Source organism: Schistocerca gregaria, chromosome 4 (assembly GCF_023897955.1).
Source record: "Schistocerca gregaria isolate iqSchGreg1 chromosome 4, iqSchGreg1.2, whole genome shotgun sequence".
Taxonomy (NCBI): Eukaryota; Metazoa; Arthropoda; class Insecta; order Orthoptera; family Acrididae; genus Schistocerca; species Schistocerca gregaria.
In genome coordinates this window covers 80274888-80298196 of record NC_064923.1, presented here as the reverse complement: position 1 = coordinate 80298196, position 23309 = coordinate 80274888, and the positions used below count along the sequence as shown (strand labels likewise).

The following is a 23309-nucleotide window of genomic DNA, read 5'->3' as shown; positions in this document are numbered from 1 at the left end:
TGTTCAATTAGGACTGGTAGCACAGTGTCCATAATGAATAAACCTGACAAAACTGCACTTAAAGATAGCACACATGGAAACCATCCCATTCTTGTCGTCAGTTGTGTAGTAACCAAGTAATACACAAAACTTATCCAAGTCACACTATATGGCTTCATTTATAACCTCTGAACAATAACAGAAATAGCCTCTCAGGACTCCACAAGACCCAGAACAACTGATGTGCATGATACAAAATAGAATAACTCGGAGGTGGGCAGACAGCACGGCAGAGTCTGTGCTGTGCACACTCCTCCTACAGGCGCCCTCCATCAACTGACGTGCACTGATATAGTTGGCAGCCAATTAAAGTACACATGTGCAGTGACACTACACTTGGTACACTTGCGCTCACATGCTCTAGTAGCAGGATACAGCAAATGGTATCGTAACTGCTTCAACTTGGCAAAATTATGAAAAGTACAAATTGCTGCTCACCCTATTGCAGAGATTATGAGTCGCAGACAGGCACAGTAGAAAGACTACTAAACACGTAAGCTTTTTGGCCTCACACACACACACACACACACACACACACACACACACACACACACACACACACTGTCAGTATAGGAATATGTCACTGAAAGTTGCTCCAGCGCATGTAAGAGGAATTGCATTTAGTGCAGGCAACATACTGTGGTTCATTGATAGACTGCTAAGAAAATGCGATCAGTCTACAAAGGAGATACCATACACACAACACTCATGCGACCCATCCTAGAACATTGCTCATATGTGTGGGACTCGTACCAAATAGAACTAATTGGGATACTGACCAGACAATATGAAGGCCAGCGCAAATGGTCACAGGATTCTGTCACCCACGGGAAAGTGTCACAAAGATGCTGAAAAGTCTGAAGTAGCAGACACTTAAAGACAGTCACAAGCTATCTTGTGAAAATCTACTTAGAAAGTTTTTACAACCAAGATTAAGTGCTGACTCCAGGAATGTATAACAACCCCTTACTTATCACTTCCCACAGGGTTTGCAAAGACAGTATTGGACTAATTACAGCGCTCACAGAGACATTTAAGCAGTCATTCTTCCTGTACTCCATAATTGAATGGAATGGGGGAAAAGAGCATTAATAATAGTTTGGTGCACAAGTTCATAGCATTTTCGTTTTGAATGTTGATGTTCCAGTTGCTATGGGCTTATTTATCGATCGCCATTTTTTTATTTGTAGTTCACTGTTATGTGAGTTTACATAATATCATTTTGTCATTTGGATTTAGTAAGTACAGCTGTGGATGATAGAAAATGGAGTGCCAAGTGACACATTCTTCTGTTTCAGTTCAGTAGAGGGGTGACAGCAGTAGAGGCAGCCAGAAACATTTGCATATGCTCTTCACGGGTATGCTGCCGGATATGATTGTCTTTACTACATGATATTTCGGCGATCCATCTGGCCTCCATCTTCAGGTGCGATTGCTGAGTACACAATACCGCCGGAACTGAATTAACATCAGAAACGGCAGCTCCTTTATACCCTAGGTCCTGAACACTGCGCTTTCGCTGGAAGTGGAAGAGCTGCCCCTATGAAGCAAGGAATTGCAGTGCCGTCAGCAGTAGAAACTGGCAAAAGTGATAAATCGCAAATTAAGATGTAGCGGTTCGAAAACCAGATCGATGTTGTTTTATATCAGATGAAATAGGGTTCCATATCTTGTTTAAGGAAAAACCTTTATCTCTAATAATGTCATCTGATAATTGTATAGCAACTGATTTACTAGTATCCCGCACTGGTTTTCTTGATGGTCCAATCTGAAAACCACAATTAATTTGACAATTGGTATATCCGTTGAGCTTGAAGACAGCCGGATATTAGTAAATCGGTCGCTTTTCTACCCTTTGCTGGAAGTATTTCTTCAAAACTTTCTAGAATTGTCAAGAAATATTATATTCAAAGTGTTCTTTTGCCTTTGGCCAAGACTAGAGCCCTGTTTGGATCTGTTAAAGATTATTTGGGATTGAAAACGCCTGGAGTTTATGGTTCCCATCTGAAAAATCTGCTGTCGCTGAACATTGTCTCAATAAAGGGCACAACATGTTTAGAGACGCAAAATATTGCTCCGGCTTCTCGTTACTGGGATTGTGTGATCAAGGTATCCATTGAAATAAGATTCTGATGACATTATTAATAGAGATAAAGGTTTTCCTCTAAGCAAGGTATTGAAACCTATTTTATCTGATATGAAACAACAGTGGTATTGTTTTTGACCTGCTACATCTTAATTTGCAATTTACCACTTTCGCCAGTTTCTACTGCTGGCGGTGCTGCAATTCTTCGCTTCACAGGGGGCCAACTCTTCTGGTTCTCATGCAGGCGCAGTGGCCTGGACCTGGGGTATAAAGAAGCCATCGTTTCTGATGTTCTTTCATTTCCGGCATGATTGTGTACTCAGAAATCGCACCTGAAGATGGCGGCCAGATGGATCGCCAAAATATCGTGTAGTGAAGATGATCATATCCGGCAACGTACCCATGAAGAGCATAAACATATAAGACGCCCAAAAATCTACGGAATTACATCCGAAACATTTGTGCTGTGTATAAAGATAATGCCAATGGATAGAGCACTGAAAGAAAATTATTTTCCCATTTTGAGGAGGATTGTTTAGATGTTAGTGACTCTCCATGTTCAGAAGACCTTTGGAGTTTAATGAAGATAAATAAATGCATTAATCCACAATGATCCACCTCAGTGTACTCAACTGGAAAGTGGGATTAACCGTGATCATTCCATCACTGTGCAACATTTACATGCACTGAAGAAGGTTCACAAATCAGATGCATGGGTACCACATGATCTCATCCCAAATCACAAAAATCAGCTGATGACCATATGTGCATCTCTAGTTGTTCGTCATCAGTTGGGTCGTGAACAACATCAACCATTCCTTCCCTGTAACATTGCTGGTGACAAGTAATGGTGTCTTTATGCTAATGTAAGAAAGAAATGGATGAGTCCAAACAAAGAGCAACTCCCCATACAAAGGCTTGTGTGCATCCACAAAAGATAAAATTATGCATCTAGTGGAGGGGTAACCATCACTGCTGATACACAGGGTGATTATAATCAAACTTAAACTTTCAAACCACCGTAGAAATAACACCACTGGTCAGAATGACATCAAATTGCAATGGAGTATTAGCAGAGAAGGGGGGAAAATGTATGGCAGAAGAAATCTAAATAGTTACAAAATGCAACAATAGATAGCACTCTAAGCATCATAATTTAATAATGGTCATCTGAAAATGACAAATGAATGTTACAACAATGCTTAAGGTGTAGTTTGATGCTAAACAAACTGTACTACCCAGTGTGCATGGGTGTACAGGTGTTGTACTGTTAGTTACGTAAGCCCATCCACCATGGCAAGGTCATATTAGAGTGGATGGGAAAAATCAGTTTTTAATCTTCCTGAAGCCAAAAACCGCGTAAAAAGCATCAATCACATTGGTTTTCAATTGTCCTGGGGCTAAAAACCACATAAAAAGCATCAATCACATCAGTTTTTAATTGTCCTGAGGCCAAAAACAGCATAAAAAGCACCAATCAAAATCAAATTCGATTATTAATTTTCATGTGACCAGTTTAAAACATGTTTAATATGCTGTTCACAATTTTCTGCAACAAGTTGAAATTGAGAAACAGCATGTTCCACAACTGATCAAAGTGTGTCCTGCGTCACATACAGAATGTGTTGTGCAGTGTGTGCCTTCAGAGCAGCTAAGTTTACAGTCGGAACACTGAACACAATATGTTTCAGATGGCCCCACAGCCAGAAGTCAAACTGATTAAGATCAGGTGATTGGGATAGCCAGGCTGTAGGGAAGTGGCGGCTGATAATTCTAGCCTTTCTGAAAGGGCACTTCTGCAGCTGCTTAACTGGATTTGCAAGGTGCGGAGGTGTGCCATCTTGCATAAAAATGACCCCATCCACACATCGACGCTGTTAGAGAGCTGGAATAATGTGGTTGTGCAAAAGACGCTCATAGCTCACCATTGACGGTACAGGTAACAGGACCAGAAGCACCTGTCTCTTCGAAAAATGTGGTCGTATGATAAATAGTGCCGTAAATCCGCACAACACTGTGACCTTTTAAGGATGAAGTGGTACTGGTTGATTTGCGTGTGGATTTTCCGTTGCCCATATTCGACAATTCTTTGTATTGCCGTATCCTGTCAGATGGAAGTGGGCTTAGTCTGCCCACAAAATCTTTCACGGCCAATCATTGTCCACTTCCATGTGAGCTAGAAATTCTAAAGGAAAGGTCTCTCTTGCTGGCAGGTCAACAGGAAGCAACTTGTGCACATGGGTAATTTTGAATGGATAGCAAACAAGTATGTTTCTTTGGATTTTATGCACTGTACTCATGGGTACGTCTGATGTTTGGGCAATTCTCCGTGCACTACACGTTTCCACAACAGCACTTGTCTCCTCTTGCATTGCTGTGGCCTTTGCTTCCACTGACATCGAATCAGTTCATTTCCTCCCTCTATCAAGTTGCACACCAAAAGAACCCATCTTTTCGAATTTCCAAATTATTTCCTCTAGACCCACGGCAGTTGTTGGACCTTTTTTCAAACCCTCCAGTGTCTGGAATTTCTGCAAAGCAACGTGTGCACAGTCATCGTTTACAAGCAGATCACGACCCTGCATTGAGACAGTCATGGCGAACATCGCAGATGCAAAAGGAGGAAAATCCGTGTACCCAGCATGTTTATACCAACTTCAGTGGGTCATGCACATGACAGGTGTTTCATTTACATATCCTGACACATACAGCACCATTTATTGATCAGTTCTTCTTCTGCCATATGTTTTCTCCCTTCTTCAATAATATTCCATTGCAGTTTGACATCATTCTGACCAGTGGTATTATTCCTACAGCGTTTTGAATGTTTAACTTTAATTGTAATCACCTTGTATAATTTCAGCAACTCAGACACCTTGTGGTTGCATTCCAAGACCAATGACCAGGAAGACTGCATGAAATAAGGCTACTCCACAATAACACCCACTTGCATTCTGTTAGACCGACAAAAGATACAAGACTATTCATTCTGCACCTACCTTATTAACCAGATTGCCGTCCTTTCTGCGCTCAATTGAACAAGCGTCAAGGGACTTCCTTCCCGGATGAAAATGCGTTCTCAACATGCTCGATGAGCTCTTCACCTCAAAACCACATGATTTCTACAGCTGTGAAATCAAAAAGCTATCCCAGTGTTGGCAGACTGTTGTAAAAGGTGAAGAAGAATATATTTTGATGATTAAAGTCTATGTTACGTTTATCTTTTGTGTTTATTAAACTTACGGAAAAATGATATGAACTTGTGCACAAACCCAATAACAGGTGCAATGGTACTTCACTGTGATTTGTAGAGTTTAGATGGTGTGTGTGTGTGTGTGTGTGTGTGTGTGTGTGTGTGTGTGTGTGAGAGAGAGAGAGAGAGAGAGAGAGGGGGGGGGGGGGGCAAGAGGATTATGATGTACTGTAAAATCAGTACCTGTCTCTGCAATTCCAAGGAGCTTGATTAAGATTAGGAGGGGGGAGGGGGAAAGGAAGGACAGAAAAGCAGCCAGATAGCATGGGTTGTGAAGCAACAACTGGAGTCAAACACATTGTGTTAACATAGTGTTGTGCCACTGGACGGTCAAGTCTTCCCCTTGGTCACAGTTTGGAAGTGGTCGGTCATTCAAGCAGACAGCCTCAAGCAGACAGCCTGTTGGTTATCATGGCCACGTGAAGGCTTGAATGTGATGTCCTGACCTGTCACAAGACTGGAATAAGATGTAGTGTGTGACTGTAGAGTACAGGTCGTGTACCTGTCTCCTCCATATGCACCACAAATGTAGAAAGGGGTTGGGAATTTCAGTTACTTTATTTATAATATCACGTGTCTGTACATGTGAGTTTTCCAATTTATTGCTAATAAATTACCTCTCTTGCTGCTTCCAATTTATCGATTATAAATTAATGTCTTTTGCTGCTTTTACTATAGGTGATTGAGGAATTTACCAATGGTACTCCCATTGCTTCCTGGCATCAGTGACATCCAGTCTCTTTCCAGATTATACTCTAAAACCAAAAAACTATGTTTTGACAATACATACTAAGTGATTTCATTGATAGCTGTTTCTCCTCTGCATATTTTCATACAGTCTGATACATGTGCTTTTAATTCCTGTTGAGTGCTACTTTTAAATAATTTAAATGATAGGTAGTACCTTTTTTTTATTTTACTTGCAGATCTGAAGACGGACTAGTTCAGGCGAAACTGGTAACATTACTACATTATTTGCACTACACTGTGCTTTGTTTAGAAAAACGAAAGAGTACTGTTTCTCCTGTTGACACAATAACTGTCTTTCTGTAATAAAATAATACACCAAGGTAATAAATACTGCCTTGTGAATGGACCACTCAGCTTGACGAGCAATGCTGTCCGCACAGACTAACATCTTAATACCACAGTGGGAGAGCAAATTATATAGCATACACTTGAGTTTCTGTAGTTTTTGTAGTCAACCAACATATTTGGTATATTGAGCATGGATATTTTATTTTGAATACTTTGTTGAGTCACTTCTCATAATTAGTAAACTTTTCTCCTTACATACACATTGTTATTACATTGTATAGCTGTGATTAAGTTCATATATCACTGACAAAATGTAAACTATTGTAGGATATTGGCAAGAAGAATGGAAAGTTGAACAGTTTTATTAAGGATCAAGAAAGTCGGCCTGAAGTTGGAACGAAACTGCCATCTTTACTCATCACTCCAATCCAGCGAGTACCAAGATACAGATTACTACTACAAGAAGTTCTCTCTTACACTCCAAAGTCACACAAGGATTATGCTGCATTGGTTGGTATGTTACAAGTGTAATAGATAAGTGTAAGTCGAGGATTAATACGAGAATCTTAACAAACAGGAATTGGTAACAACTGATAAAACAGTATATATCAGTTGTTTAAAACTGAATGTGCTACAAAACACAAGTGTGGTTGAGTGGTTCATCTTTTGTCAAATAATGAAAACTCCAGATAAGAATAACAATAATATAGGAAACAACAGATTGCTTCTTATCATAAAAAAAATCATGTTAAGTTGCAGCCAGGCACAAATAAGGCACTCACACATAGCTTTCAGCCACAGCCTTCATCAGTAAAACACACACACACACACACACACACACACACACACACACACACACACAAAGTGGCTTGACTTGTATTCTTTACGGTGAGTAGCAATCTGTCATTTCCCACGTTGTTGGTTCATCTTTTGGGTTGTTTTGCTGCAGCCTGGTTGGAGTCCAGGCAGTGAGTACACACAACAGCACAGCTCCAAGCACTTGAAGAAGCCAAATGAGTCGGTCATCAAAATATTGTGAATAAAACAGAAGCAACAACTCAGCTGTACAACAGGAAGTACACCCTCAATTTCCAGTGAGCCTTTATTTTACTAAATGTGTTATTTCCCATATCTGTCATTTCAAAATCCCACATAAGCAAGCTTAAACAAAAAAACTGTATCTTATTCACACCAATCCAGCTTGATTGTTTTATTCAACACTTCAAGAAGCTCTTAATCCATTTCTTTTTAAAAAATAATTTGGAATTGCTTGCACATTCTGTTTGCCATGGGTGCAGTCGATAGCCAACAGCGCTCTAACAACAAAGATCATATTCTTACTTCACATACCAGTTCTGCAAACTCTGTATGTTTACTCAAGTTCAGGAATTAAATAACATTAAGTACAGGCATCTTAAACTAAATTTAATGGTTACTTTCGCGTGTGGCTCCTAAGGTTAACTGCTGTGTCTATCATACAAGAAGAAGCAATTGATGATCACTGATGGTTCTAGTATAGATTTTTCAAGATGTCGAAGTGACTGTAGGTTGATAAAAGATAACCAAGACAAAACTTCTAATTGGTCTGATAAATGGCAGCTGATTCTTAAAGTAGAAATGTGTAAGTTTATGTGGATGAATAGGAAAAACAAACTCATAATGTTCGGATACAGCATTAGTAGTTTTCTGCTCGACACAGTCATGTCATTTAAATATCTGGGCATAATGTTGCAAAGCAGTATGAAATGAAAAGAGCATGTGAGAATTGTGGTAGGGAGGGTGAATTGTCGACTTCGGTTTATTGGGAGAATTTTAGGAAAATTTTGTTCATCTGTAATGGAGACTGCATATAGGACCTATCCTTGTGTGTTGCTAGAATGTTTGGGATCCACACCAATTCGGATTGAAAAAAGACATTAAAGCAATTCAGGTAAGATGCTAGATCTGTTACCAGTAGGCTGGCCATTGTGGCAGAATGGTTCTGAATGCTTCAGTCTGGAACCGCGCAACCGCTATGGTCGCAGGTTCGAATCCTGCTTCGGGCATGGATGTATGTGATGTCATTAGGTTAGTTAGGTTTAAGTAGTTCTAAGTTCTAGTGGACTGATGACCTGAGATGTTAAGTCCCATAGCAGTCAGAGCCATTTGAACCATTTGTTACCAGTAGGTTTGATCAACATGAAAGTATTACATATATACTCTGGGAGGAAAGAAGGCATTCATTTCAAAAAACATTACTGAGAAAGTTTAGAGAATCGGCATTTGAAGCTGATGGCAGAATAATTCTACTGCTGTCAACTTACATTTCGCGTAGGGACCATGAAGATAACATACGAGAAATTAGGGATCATACAGAAGCATATAGACAGTTGTTTTACCTTCACCTCATATGTAAGTGGAACAGGAGAGGAAACAACTAGTTGTGGTACAAGATACCCTCCACCCCACACTGTACAGTGACTTGTGGATCATGTATGTAGATGTAGACAGTATTATGGAAAGGATAGACTGCTACTCCCATATGGCAGAGATGTTAAGTCACAGATAGGTACAACGAAAGACTGTCAAACAAAAGCTTTTTGGCCAATATGGCCATCTTCTGAATTAGACTCCCCCTACACACACACACACACACACACACACACACACACACACAAAGCATGCACATGCACGAACGCAACTCACACACACGACTGCAGGCTACTGAAACCACCCTGCGAGCAGCAACACCGGTGCATGATAGGAGTGGCGACTGATTGGGGGTTAGGAGGAGGCTGGAGCAGGGAGGGGGAGGGATAGTATGGTGGGGCTGGCGGACAGCAAATTGTTGTAGGTTAGACTGAGTGCAGGAGGGGAGTGGGGTGGTGGGAAAATAACGGAAAAGGAGAGAAATAAAAAGACTGGGTGTGGTGGTGGAATGACGGCTGCGTAGTGCTAGTATGAGAACAGAGACGGGGCTGGGTTGGTGAGGACAGTGACTAACAAAGGTCGAGGCCTGGAGGGTTACAGGAATGTAGGATGTATTGCAGAGAAAGTTTCCACGTGGGCAATTCAGAGAAGCTGATGTTGTTGGGGAGGATCCATATGGCACAGGCTGTGAAGTAGTCATTGAAATAAAGGATATCATATCTACATTTATATTTACATGGATATTCTGCAAATTACATTTAAGTGCCTGGCAGAGGATTCATCAAACCACCTTCGCAATTCTCTATTATTCCAATCTTGTATAGCGCGTGGAAAGAATAAACACCTATATCTTTCCGCATGAGCTCTTATTTCCCTTATTTTATCGTGGTGATCATTCCTCACTATGTAGGTCGGTGTCAACAAAATATTTTCGCATTCAGAGGAAAAAGTTGGTAATTGGAATTTCGTGAGGAGATACCGTCGCAATGAAAAACACCTTTCTTTTAATGATTTCCAGCCCAAATCCTGTATCATTTCTGTGACACTCTCTCCCATATTTCGCGATAATACAAAACGTGCTGCCTTTCTTTGAACTTTTTCTATATACTCCATCAGTCCTATCTGGTAAGGATCCCAGACCGTGCAGCAGTATTCTAAAAGAGGGCGGACAAGTGTAGTTTAGGCAGTCTCCTTAGTAGGTCTGTTACATTTTCTAAGTGTCCTCCAATAAAACGCAGTCTTTGGTTAGCCTTCCCCACATCATTTTCTATGTGTTCCTTCCAATTTAAGTTGTTCCTAATTGAAATACCTAGGAATTTAGTTGAATTTACGGCTTTTAGATTAGACTGATTTATGGTGTAACCGAATTTTAATGAGTTCCTTTTAGCGCTCATGTGGATGACCTCACACTTTTCGTTATTCAGGGTCAACTGCCATTTTTTGCACCACTCGGGTATTTTTTCTAAATCGTTTTGCAGTTTGTTTTGATCTTCTGATACCTTTATTAGTCGATAAACAACAGCGTCATCTGCAAACGACGGAAGACGGCTGCTCAGATTGGCTCCCAAATCGTTTATATAGATAAGGAACAGCAACAGGCCTACAACACTACCTTGGGGAACGCTAGAAATCACTTCTGTTTTACACAATGACTTTCCATCAGTTACTACGAACTGTGACCTCTCTGACAGGAAATCACAAATCCAGTCACATAACTGAGACGATATTCCATAAGCACACCATTTCAATACAAGCCGCTTATGTGGTACATTGTCAAAAGCCTTCTGGAAATCCAGAAATACGGAATCGATCTGAAATCCCTTGTCAGTAGCATTCAACACTTCATGTGAATAAAGAGCTAGTTGTGTTTCACAGGAACAATGTTTTCTAAACTCATGTTGGCTGTGTGTCAATAGACAGTTTTCTTTGAGGTAATTCATAATGTTCGAAAATCCTGCTACATATCGACGTTAGTGATATGGGCCTGTAATTTAGTGGATTACCCCTACTACCTTTCTTGAATATTGGTGTGACCTGTGCAACTTTCCAGTCTTTGGGTACCGATCTTTCGTCGAGCGAACAGTTGTATATGATTGTTAAGTATGGAGCTAATGCATCAGCATACTCCGAAAGGAACCTAATTGGTATACAGTCTGGACCAGAAGACTTGCTTTTATTAAGTATTTAGGTTGCTTCACTACTCCACGGATATTTACTTCTACGTTACGCATGTTGGCAGCTGTTCTTGTACGTTACTCATGTTGGCAGCTGTACTTGATTCGAATTCTGGAATATTTACTTCATCTTCTTTTGTGAAGGCAGAAGGCATTTTGGAAGACTGTGTTTAGTAACTCTGCTTTGGCAGCGCTGTCGTCGATAGCATCTCCATTGCTATCACGCAGAGAAGGCATTGATTGTTTCTTGTCGCTAACATACTTCACATACCACTAGAATCTCTTTGGATTTTCTGCCCCTAAGGGGCCCCATAACACGCCTAACGTTGGAGCTCCCAGCTACCAATAATCCCATCCTCTGCGATTGCCCGGGTCTTGCAGGCTGAGTGGTTTCCTCTGAAACAGTACAGGCCACAGCATCTGGCTCAGCGACAGTGCCAGCCACAGACAGCACCTGGAACAAGTTTGTCAGACAAACTGGGGAGCCCCTACGTGCGGCCGCCTGGGAAGTCTTTTGCCGCCTGCTTTGCCCTGGGGCGACCGCCCACTTGACCACAGGTGAGGGGTCAGCCTCAGTGCAAGCAGTAACTGGGTTGGCCACCGGGGAGGACCGATCGAAGGGCTCTGACGTGCTGGACATATGTTGGATCCCTACGGCCGGCCCTTAACAGTGGTGCCCATACGCTGCAGCCTCAAGCTGTATAACCGAAGCCATCACAGCCTGAAGCTGAGAACGAAGTGTCACCAACTCGGCTCACATCTGCACACAACAGTCGCAGTCCCTGTCCATACTTAACGCCATGGAAAACTAAACTATGCAGATAAACGGACTATTGAATCACGCTACAGAAATTCTACATTAGAACCTGATGAAAACGCACGAACTGTGTCCAGTAATACGAAGATATTCAAAAACCTAACTACCGAAGCCCTCAGCTGAAACTAAATAATTTGCCCTTGATAAGGAACTTGTAATGTCACAAAATGTTTACTTCCTGACACAAATGAAAGCGCGAGAACTGTGGCTATTAGATTTTAAATTTACATGCATAAACTCAAGAAACTAAACTATTAAAGCACACAGATATATTAAAATTTGCTCTTGGTTAGGAACTCGTAAATGTTACAAAAGCGGTTTACTTATCTGTAGCTCCATCTTTCGCGGTCGGCTACTGCTGCCTGACTGAGTGTTCAGCAATAGAATGGTCTACTTGTTTCTTGGCCACAGTTCATCAGTGGCCATTCTAGCAGACAGACAGCTTCTTGGTTGTCATGCCTACATAGAATGCAGCACAGTGGTTGCAGCTTAGCTTGTAGACCACATGACTGGTTTCACATGTAGCCCTGTCTTTGATGGGATAGGTCACATTAGTGACTGGCCACAATGGGACGTCGTGGGTGGTTAGTTACTGTGCCCTCACTGTGAGAATCTCTGCTCTCCTAGACCAACACCTTCAACCTATTACCTGGAACCTACCCTCCTATATAAAAGATACCAACCATTTCCTCCACCGACTCTCCGCAATTCCTGTCCCTTTACCACACGCTGCCCTGTTTGTCACTATTTATGCGACCTCCGTGTTCACTTAACATCCCTCATCCCCGTGGCCTTACTGTTATTGAACACTACCTTTCCCAATGCCCAACATATTCCATACCAACACTCTCCTTCCTAGTTGCCATGACCAACTATATCCTCACCCATAATTTCTTCTCCTTTGAAGGCATTTCCTGCAAACAAATCTGGGGTACAGCTTTGGACACCCACATAGCACCATCCTATGCCAACCTATTCATGGGCCATCTAGAGGAATCCTTCTTAAAAACCCAGAATCCTAAACACCTCACCTGGTTGAGATTCATTGATGTCATCTTTGCTATCTGGATCAAAGATGAAGACATGCTATCCACATTCCTCCCGAACCTCAGCAACTCCTCCCCCCATTTGATTCACCTGCTCCTACTTAACCCAACAAGCCACATTCATGGATGTTGACCTTCACCTCAAAGATGGCTACATCAGTACCTCCGTCCATATCAAACACCAAGAAGTCCCTTCCGTACAGCCTAGCCACCAATGGTCTTGGCATCTGCAGTGACAAGCAGTCCCTCTCGAGATATACCGAGGGTCTCACTGAAGCCTTCACTGACCAAAATTATCCTCCCAACCTTGTGCAAAAATGACTCTTTCGTGCCTTATCTTTCCAGTGTCCCACCACCTCCAAAAGTCCCACCGTCTGACAACAGACGAGCCTTCCCCTCGTAACTCAGTACCACACAGGACTGGAGCAAATGAATTACATTCTCCACCAGGGTTTCGATTAACACTCGTCATGTCCTGAAATGAGAAATGTCCTGCCCACTACCCTTCCAACCCCTCCCACAGTGGTATTCTGCCGTCCACCAAACCTACACAGTACACTCATCCATCCTTAAACGACCCCTGCTCCCAATCCTTTGCCTCATGGCCCATACCCTTGTAATACACATAGATGCAAGACCTGTCCCATACATCCTCCAGCTACCTCCTACTCCAGACCAGTCGCTGACATGACATAACCCATCAAATGCAGGGCTACCTGTGAAACGGGTCATGTGGTCTACAAGCGAAGCTGCAACCACTGTGCGGCATTCTGTGTAGGCGTGAAAACCAAAAAGCTGTCTGTCTGCTTGAATGGCCACCAACAAACTGTGTTCAAGAAACCTTCTTTAGTCACTGCCCTCATCCATCCAGCCCCTTCCCTGTCTCCATCCCAGTACTACACAGCCGTCATTCCACCACGTACACCCAGTCTTGTTACTTCTCTCCTTTTCCGTCCACCTCTCCCATGCCTTCTGTCTAACTGGTAGCACTTCACTGTACATCCCCCCACCATACTATCCCTTCCCCTCCCTGTTCCAGCCTCCTCCTTACCTCCACCCAGTCACCACTCCTATCAACCAATGGTGGTGCTGCTCGCAGTGTGGTTTCAGTTGCCTGAGACTGCAGTCATGTGTGAGCTGCGTGTGTGTGTGTATGCGTATGTCTGTCTATTGTTGACGAAGGCCTTAATGGCTGAAAGCTATAATTGTGAGCTCATTTTCTTGTGCCTATCTGCGACTCGGCATCCCCGTTATATGCTGAGTAGCAACTTTCCTTTTCATAATATTGTTACGTTCCATCCAGGATTTCCCATTGTTTGATTGCTAAAAAAATGTTTTAAATATGTAAAAGCATGTACATTATGTATGTATTTGATAATTTAGGCACCATAGTTAATCCATGTAGAACATAGTAAAACAAACTGATTTTTGCAATCAAACAAGGCACTGGACATCAGATCAAAGAGCTAGCTAAATTTTTCATTGATTTGAATGGGAAGATTATAAGTGATAATTCACAGATAAAGAAATTTTTAATGACTGTTTCTTGAGTGTAGTGGAGGCAATAAGGTCAAAAAATTCAACAGCAAAATCAAGGCAGTGTGTTTAGAAACAAACTTCTATAAAATTTAGTGGTCTCTTACTGTTATCCACTTCTCCACGTGAAATTAAGAAACTGTTAAATATGCTCTGTATGAGCTTTCATTTTTAAAGATGTTTATTTCGTATAAAATTGTCATATAAGAAGTGCAAATCCTTTGATACATATATGCAATACTAAGCCAAGACAATTTTCCAAATAGATTAAAATGTATCATAATAAAGTGATATTAGGACAAGGACTGCACAACAAAAAGACTGCTACACATTTAGCTTTTGGCCCAATCCCTTCTTCAGAAAAGAAAATGCAGACACATTCACACAAGCAAGCACGTGTCATGCCCACAATACTACCATCTCAGGCAGCTCCGACTGGAATGCATTTGGGTCCCAGCTGCTGGAGATGGTGGTCAAGTGTGCATGAGATGTGCTTGCTTGTGTGTTTGTTTCTTCTCCTGAAGAAGAAGGCTTTGGCCGAAATCCACATGTGTAACAGTCTTTCCGTTGTGCCCCTCTGCAGCTCAATGTGTCATGTTTATGGTGAGTGGTGATCTCTTCTTGTCCTAATATTGTTGAACTTCTGACCTGGAATCTTCATTGTTTAATAATTCAACGTTATTTACCGTATTCGTTATAGTTGTAGTGTCAGTAAATACCAATTTTCTTCAATGTTGACATATTTTCTAGAAATTTTGAGAAAGTTGTTTACTTGCAGCTGTTCCGTACCTTGATTATATTAATATAATTAACAAATAGCAGTTTGGATCTAAAAATTGTTACTCAACTGATGCAGCAGTGCTGTTCATACACTGACTGAATCAATTCTACATATATTAAATAATGGAGCAGAACGAGTCCATGATTTCATATGGCAAACTTAAGATTTTAAAGAAATAATAATATAGCTAACAAATAAATCGCATCATATTTACAGACTAGTTTAGTGCCCGCTACTTTGCTCAGATAGACAGTATGGTCTAAACAGAGTTGTTGTTATTGTTTATGAAATTTTTGTTTTTCATAAATTGCAACACCTTCTAAACTTTTCACACTTATTAAGGCCATACAAGTACCGTCTTTTCCAGATGTACTGCTGATGAAAATAAATTCTGGTAACTGGAGTCCAAGAATTTGTTAACCATGCCTTTTGCATTCTTGTGGTGATATTTCCATAGAAACTTTCATCCCCAACATGTTTCTTTATATCTAACTGAGAAGTGGCATATCAATTTTCAATGATTTAGCTTTTAAATGTTTCTTAATATAGCGAAATAATTTCTTAAAAATTATCATCCCCTTTTTCACCACCTTAGAAACTGAATTTCCAAAAATTGTGAAACACATACTTCATTTATTTCTAACTGAGAAATCAAATACAAATTTTCATAGATTTAGCTTTGAAAATGCTTTCATAATGGAATAATTTCATAAAATGTGTAAGCCCCTATTTCACTCTCTTAGCTGTTTGAGTTTACAAAAACATTAATCTACATTTACACATATTTTCCACTAGCCACCAAGCAGTGTGTGGCAGAGGGCACACTTCGCACCAAAGTCATATTCCCCCCCTCCACTCGCGGATCGCGCAAGGGAAAAACGACTCTCAACGCCTCAGTACAAGCTCTAATGTCCCTTATCTTTGAATGATAATCATTGCGTGATTTGAAAGTTGGTGGTAATAATATATGCTCTACATCCTTGGCGAAGATCGGATTTCGAAATTCAGTAAGCAGCACCTTCCATTTAGCGCGTCGTTTGTCTGCAAGTGTGTCCTACTTCAAACTTTCTATGAGAGTTGTAATGGTCTCGCTGTGGCTAAATGTATCAGTCACGGATCTTGCCACTCTTCTTTGGACCCTATCAGTCTCTTGAATGAGACCCAATTGGTAAGGGTCCCATACAGGCGAACAATAAGACTGAACAAACTAACCTATTGTAAGCTATTTCCTTTGTTGAAGGACTGCACGCTTCAGGATTCTACCAGTAAACCGCAATCTAGAGTTCGCCTTGCCCTTTACTTGTGTAATCTGATCATTCCATTTTCGAATAGTCACACCTAGATACTTGATGGGTGTTGCCACTTTCAATGACTGGGCATTTATTTTGTACTCGTACATTAATGGAGATTTTTGCGTTGTTGTACGCAGTAGATTACACTTACTAATATTGAGAGATAACTGCCAGTCATTACAATGTGCATTTATTTTCTGCATATCCCCATTGACTTGTTCACAACTTTCACGTAATACTACTTTCCTATAGACTACAGCATCATCAGCAAACAGTCTAATGCAGCTGTCAATACCATGAACCATATTGTTTGTGTAAATTTAAAAAGCAGCGGACCTATTATGCTGCCCTGAGGCACACCTGAAGCTACGCTTATTTCCGTGGAAGTCACCCCATTTAGGATGGCATACTGCCTCTATCTGTTAGAAAACTTTCTGTCCAACCTCATATATCATTTGATAGACCATAAACGCGCTCTTTTTGAAGCAAGTGACAATGCGGAACTGAGTCGAAGGCCTTTCAAAAGACGAGAAATATGGCATCAACCTGTGAGCCAGTATCTAGAGCCTGTTGTATATCATGCGTAAAGAGGGCTAGCTGTGTTGCGCATGACCTCTGTTTCCTGAATCGGTGTTGGTTTCTGCAGATGAGCTTCTCAGTCTAGAAAGGTCATTATGTCTGAACACACAATATGTTCCATGATTCTACAAGAAATCAAGGCCAGTGAAATTGGTCTGTAATTATGTGCATCCAATTTTCTCCCCTTTTTATAGATTGCTATGATCTGAACCGTCTTCCAATCCCTTGGAACTTTCCGCTGTTCCAGTGATATCTGATAGATGATGGATAAGAATGGTGCTATGTTTGTAGTATAGTCAACATATAATCCTACGAGGATATGTCTGGGTCAGATGCCTTTCTGGCATCGAAGGATCTTAACTGTTTTACAATCCCAGATACCCTAAACTCTGTCAGCTATACTTGCATTTTGCATTTGTTCAATAAATGAAAGGGGGAATGGTGCTGCAGTTCTCTACCATAATTAAGTTTTTGAAAACTAGGTTTAGAATTTCGGCCTTCTGTTTATCATCATCTTTTACACTACCCGCACTGTCAGCAAGATAAGGTATTGAATTATTTGTGGCGTTCATAGATGTTAAATATGAGCAAAATTTTTTAGGGTTACTTTTAGAATCTACAGATGAAATATTGCTTTCAAAATCGTTAAAAGAATCTTTCATTGACCTTTTGACAGCTGCTTTCATTTCGCATAATTTCTGTTTGTCAACGGGGCAGTCACTATGTTTAAAATGACTGTGCAAAATTCTCTGTTTTCTCGGCAACTTCCTAATATGTTTGTAGTACCAAGGTGGATCCTTTCCGTCCCCTACAGTTTTGCTAGACACATACGTCTCTAGCACGTGGTGGACAATACCTTTAAATTCCGACCAAAGATGGTCAATATTTCACTTATTTCTTTTATTTGAAATTCAGAAGTCTAATACCAGTTTTCATAGACACACCATTAAAAAAATTCCATGGTCAATATTTCACTTATTTCTTTTATTTGAAATTCATAAGTCTAATACCAGTTTTCATAGACACAACATTAAAAAAATTCCATGGTCAATATTTCACTTATTTCTTTTATTTGAAATTCAGAAGTCTAATACCAGTTTTCATAGACACACCATTAAAAAAATTCCATAGTTCTTTAATGACGATTTATTTTTAAAAAAAATTAGCTGACTATTTTACCCACTTAATGGTAGAATTTCCAAAAATGCTGAAACACATTTTAGTTGTTCGAGCTTTAAAATTGACTTAATAGCTTCATATTTTCAAAAAGCTTTTCACCCCATTAGGAGTGGAGTTTTGAACAAGCCTTCCTAAACAATGCCTGCAGTGTAAGATCCAAAACCTCCACACATTTCAAGTTCCTGGCCTGAAAAATGTGTGTGTGGAGGGCGGGGGGTGTAACAAATCAGTTCAGCCACTTTTTCACTTATTTAAATGCAGGCATTATAAGCCAGTGTCAGTCTCTTTAATAAACACCGAAATATTGACCAGTTTTGTTAGTGTGAAGCGGGTCTGAAGCATGCAAATGTTTAAGAAATTATATATGAAGCAAATTGCTAAAACATTGAAAATATCAAACATAAAATTGTTAATGTTTTCTGAAGTGCATGTACTTACAATTTATTATGGCTTCTGGGGATTATTTGAAAAATTGGCTCATGCTTAGAGCACCTATCCACCCATATGTATACAATGTTGTTGCTTTGGTCTGGATTCGTCTTGTCTTTTGGTCTCCCTCTACGGTTTTTAGCCCTCACATTTCCCTCCAATACTAAACTGACAATTCCTTGATATCTCTGAATATATCCTATCAAACGATCCCTTCTTTTATACAAGTTACGTGCTACAAATTTCTTTCCTCCACAATTCTTTTCAGTACATCCTCATTCATTATGCACTTACACATCTGATCTTCAGCACTCCTCTGCAGCATCACATTCAAAGGCTTCTATTCTCTTCTTGTCTGAACTGCTCATTGTGCACTTTTCACTTCTGTACCAGGTTACACTCCAAAATTTCAAAGATTTCCTAACACCTAAATTTATATTTGATATTAACAAATTTCTCTTCTTCAGAAACTCTTTTCTCCCCATAGCCTTTCCACATTTTATATTCCCTCTTCTTCAGCCATCATCAGCTATTTTACTGCCCAAATAGCAAAACTCATCTAATGCTTTTAGTGTCTCATTTTCTAATCTAGTTCCATCAGAATCGCCTGATTTAATTCAGATACATTCCTTTACAATTGTTTTGCTTCTGTTACTGTTCATCTTATATTCTTCTTTCAAAACCATGTCCATTCCATTCCACTGCACTTCCAAGTCTTTGCTGTCTCTGCCAAAATTGCAGTGTAATCAGCAAACCTCAAAGTTTTTATTTCTTCTCCCTGAACTTGAATTATTTCTCCAAATTTTTCTTTTCTCCTTTCTCAAATCCTGCTTCCCTTTCATGCCCATCAGCCCTTATAATTGCCGTCTGGCTTCTGTAAAAGTTGATACAACCTTTTATCCCCTGTATTTTATCCTTAGTACCTTCAGAATTTCAGAGCATGTATTCCAGTCAACATTGTCTAGAGCTTCTCTAAGTTGATAAAAGCTATAATCGTAGGTTTGCATTTCTTTAACCTATCTTGTAAGGTAATTTGTAGGGGCAGTATTGCCTTGTGTGTTTTAACATTTCTCTGGAACCCAAACTGATCTTCCCTGAGGTTGGCTTCTAATAGTTTTTTTAATCTTCTGTTAGTATTTTGCAACCATTAACAGACAGTTCGGTAATAATCACACCTGTCGGCATTTGCTTTCTTTGGTATTGGCACATTCTTCTTTGAGTCTGAGGGTATTTCTCCTGTCTCATATATCTTGCGCACCAGATAGAAGTGTTTTGTCATGGCTGTCTCTCCCAAGAATATCACCTGTTCTGAGAGAATGTCGTCTACTCCGGGGGGCCTTGTTTCAGCTTAGATATTTCACTGCTCTCTTAAATTCTTCTTGTAGTATAATATACCTCTTCTCATCTTCGTCTGCTTCCTCTTCTCTGTCTGTAATATTGCCTTCAAATTCATCTCACTTTTATATACCCTCTATATACTCCTTCTGCCTTTCACTTGAACTTATGATACTCATATAACTGCTGCTCTTTTCTTCAAAGGCCTCTTTTATTTTTCTACAGGCAGTATCTGTTTTTTCCCTAATTATACATTATTCTACAGGTTTACATTTATCGTCACGCCATTCCTTATTAGACATGTAGCACTTTCTATCAGTCTCATCTTTAGATTGTTGTATTTCCTTTCATCTGCTGCATTTTTATATTTTCTCCTTTCATATATTAAATTTAATATCTCCTGCGATATACAGCCTAAGCCTTGTTTTATTTATTTGGTCCTCTGCTGCCTTCATATTTCATCTCTTGAAGATACGCATTTGTTTTTTACTGTATTCCTTTCCCCTCGAACACTCGTGAACTTATGGTTCTTTCAACTTATCCAGGTCCCAGTCCTTAATTTTCTACCTTTTTGAAAATTCTTCAGTTCATAACCAATAAATTAGTCAGTTCATATATGTACCTAGAAATGGCTTATTGTTTAAAATCTGGTTGAAAAAATCTGTGTCTTACCATTATATAATCAGTCAAACTTTCCACTGTTCTCAGATCTCTTCCATGCATACAACTTTCTGTCGTGATTCTTGAACCAAGTGTAGTGATGATTAAATTATTCTTTTTGTAAAATTGTACCAAGCAGCTTTCTCTTTCATTTCTTTCTCCCAGTCCATACCCCTAACACTTATTATTTATTTATTTATTTATTTTCCTCTCTCTCTCTCTCTCTCTCTCTCTCTCTCTCTCTCTCTCTCTCTCTCTCTCTCTCTTCCGACTGTTACATTCATTACCCCTCACAATTAAATTTTCCTCTCCCTTAACAATCTGAATAATTTCTTTTATGTCATCAAATATTCTTTAAAGTTCATCATCATCTGTGGAGATAGTTGGCATATAGCTATCTTGCCAACAATATATCAGTGAACTTCAGCCTGGTGCAACATAAAATGACTTGACGGAAGTTTCACTGTGGTGTAATCATAATACGAAGATTTTTAAGTCGTAAATATATATTAAATCAGTTGGCAGAATTGTGTAGCTTCAAGTTAAAACATACTACAATCAATATACATGTAGCCAACATGTGAAGCATAGAGAAAAATATCTAGTCTGTACAAAAATAATAGACCTATTGAATAAACCTCTCATTTCCAATACCTTGGCTGTGATATAACTTAGTACACTATTTTGATAATATACACAAATTGAATTAATACCAGGCCATTTGTGGAACAATGCAAAGAACATGATCTACAGAGTCATGAATGATGACTGTAGAGTTTAGGCTTGTTCTTGCGCATCTATATCACGCATTCTCTGACAATGAGCTTTCATTCTGACTTCTTTGAATGTCATTGGCAATGCAAGCATTGAATGGGATTGTAGTTAGTTATTTAGTGAAATTTTATACCACTTATTACTGGTTATCATCATTGCTGGTGGTGGCAGATGTCAAATTCTACATTTGCAAGTGAGAGAAATAATTTTCAAGATACACATAGTCTTCAAGTGATACACACATGTATGTGCATATTGCAGTTGTCACCTGGAACCAGCAACAGTGCAATTCTTGCCCATGTCTCGACCTGTACGAATGGCCATCATAAATGAATTGGGATTTGGGGGGGGGGGGGGGGTGTATCAAGAATGAAATTTTATAAATTGATGATTGTGACAATATTGCTGTGAGTCTTACTGGTTTGGGTGAAAAAATGACTATGTGCGGAGAGACATTAATCTTTTCAAAATAGAAGATGAAATCACACAATGGAAAATCCAGGATGGAATAATGACAATATTATGAAAATGATATATTATTACTCTCTACACAAAGATGTTGAGTTCCAGATAGGCACAGCAAAATGATTGCTATACATTTGAGCTTTCTGCCAAAAGGCCTTCTAAAGTAGAAAATACACACACACATTCACATGACTACTACCTCTGGCTGCCGGAAAGGGCATAAGGAGGTGGCTGTGGTGGGGTAGGGGGGAGATAGCAGGGGAGAAGGTAGAGCTGCTAGGTGCAATCAGGAGATTTTTGTGTGGGGAGCAGGGGTAGTGGAAAAGGAGAGAAGTGGAGGTGGGGACAAAGACTAGTGAGTGCTGGTGGAATAGAAGGCTGTGTAGTGCTGGAGTGGATCAAAGGAAGAGGATGGGCAGGTTAAGGACAGGGACTAGCAAAAGTTGAGGCCATGGGGGTTACAGGTACGTAGGAATTCTCACCTGTGTAATTCAGAAAAGCTTACATTGGTAGGAAGGCTCCAGGTGGTGCAGTCTGTGAATTAGTCATTGAAGTAAAGCATGTTGTGTAAGGCAGCATGTTTAGCACCTGGGTGGTCTGGCTTCTCTAGGCCACAGTTTGTCAGAAGACATTCATGCAAACAAATAGCTCATTGATTGTCATGCCCATGTAGAAAATAGCACAGTGGTTGCAGATTAGTTTGTAGATCATGTGACTGTTTTCTCAGGCACCCATGCCTTTGATCGTGTAGGAGATGCCTGTAACCGGAATGGAGTAAGTGGTGGTTTTTGTGGTTGTGGGTTGTAAGAGACTGGTCCGCATGTGGATATATAACAGGTATACGAGCCATGAGGCAAGGGGTTAGGAGCAGGGTTTGAGTTGGGGTTGGCAAAGATGTTGCGTAGGTTCGGTGGGTGATGAATGGAGGGAGGGGGGGGGGGGGCAGTTGGGGATATTCCTCATTTCAGGGGACAGCAAGGGGTTGTTGTAACCCTGACAGAAAAGGTGATTCAGGAGCTCCAGTCGTGAGTGGTACTGAGTCATAAGGGGAGTGCTCTTTTGTGGCCAGACAGTGGGTACATGGGAGGTGACTGGTGAGACAAACCACAGGAGATCTGTTTCCATACAAGGTTGAGAGTAATTTTGGTCTCTGAAGACCTCAATGATACCCTTGGTAGGCCTACATTTGAAGGAGGATAGTTTGACACCACAGGTGCGGCGGCCATGGGTGGTGAGGCTGTATGGGAGGGACTCTTTGGTATTGTGTGGATGGCAGCTGTTGGAGTCCATTTATTGTTGGTGGGTGGTAGGTTTCATGTGGACAGAGGCACTCATGTAGGCACCTTTGAGATGGAGGTCAACATTGAGGAAGGTAGCTTGTTGGGTTTTGGAGGAGTGTGTGAAGCAAACAAGAGAG

General features: G+C 40.4%; 1 protein-coding gene across 1 annotated transcript in view; it reads left to right on the top strand.

Moving 5' to 3' along the window:
- Positions 1 to 23309, top strand: part of LOC126268219 (putative protein tag-52) — a 139173-nt gene that overhangs the window by 39803 nt on the left and 76061 nt on the right. Inside the window, exon 4 of the mRNA XM_049973846.1 lies at positions 6744 to 6930. Coding sequence (XP_049829803.1) covers positions 6744 to 6930 — 187 coding nt within the window. The remainder of the gene's footprint in view (positions 1 to 6743; positions 6931 to 23309) is intronic.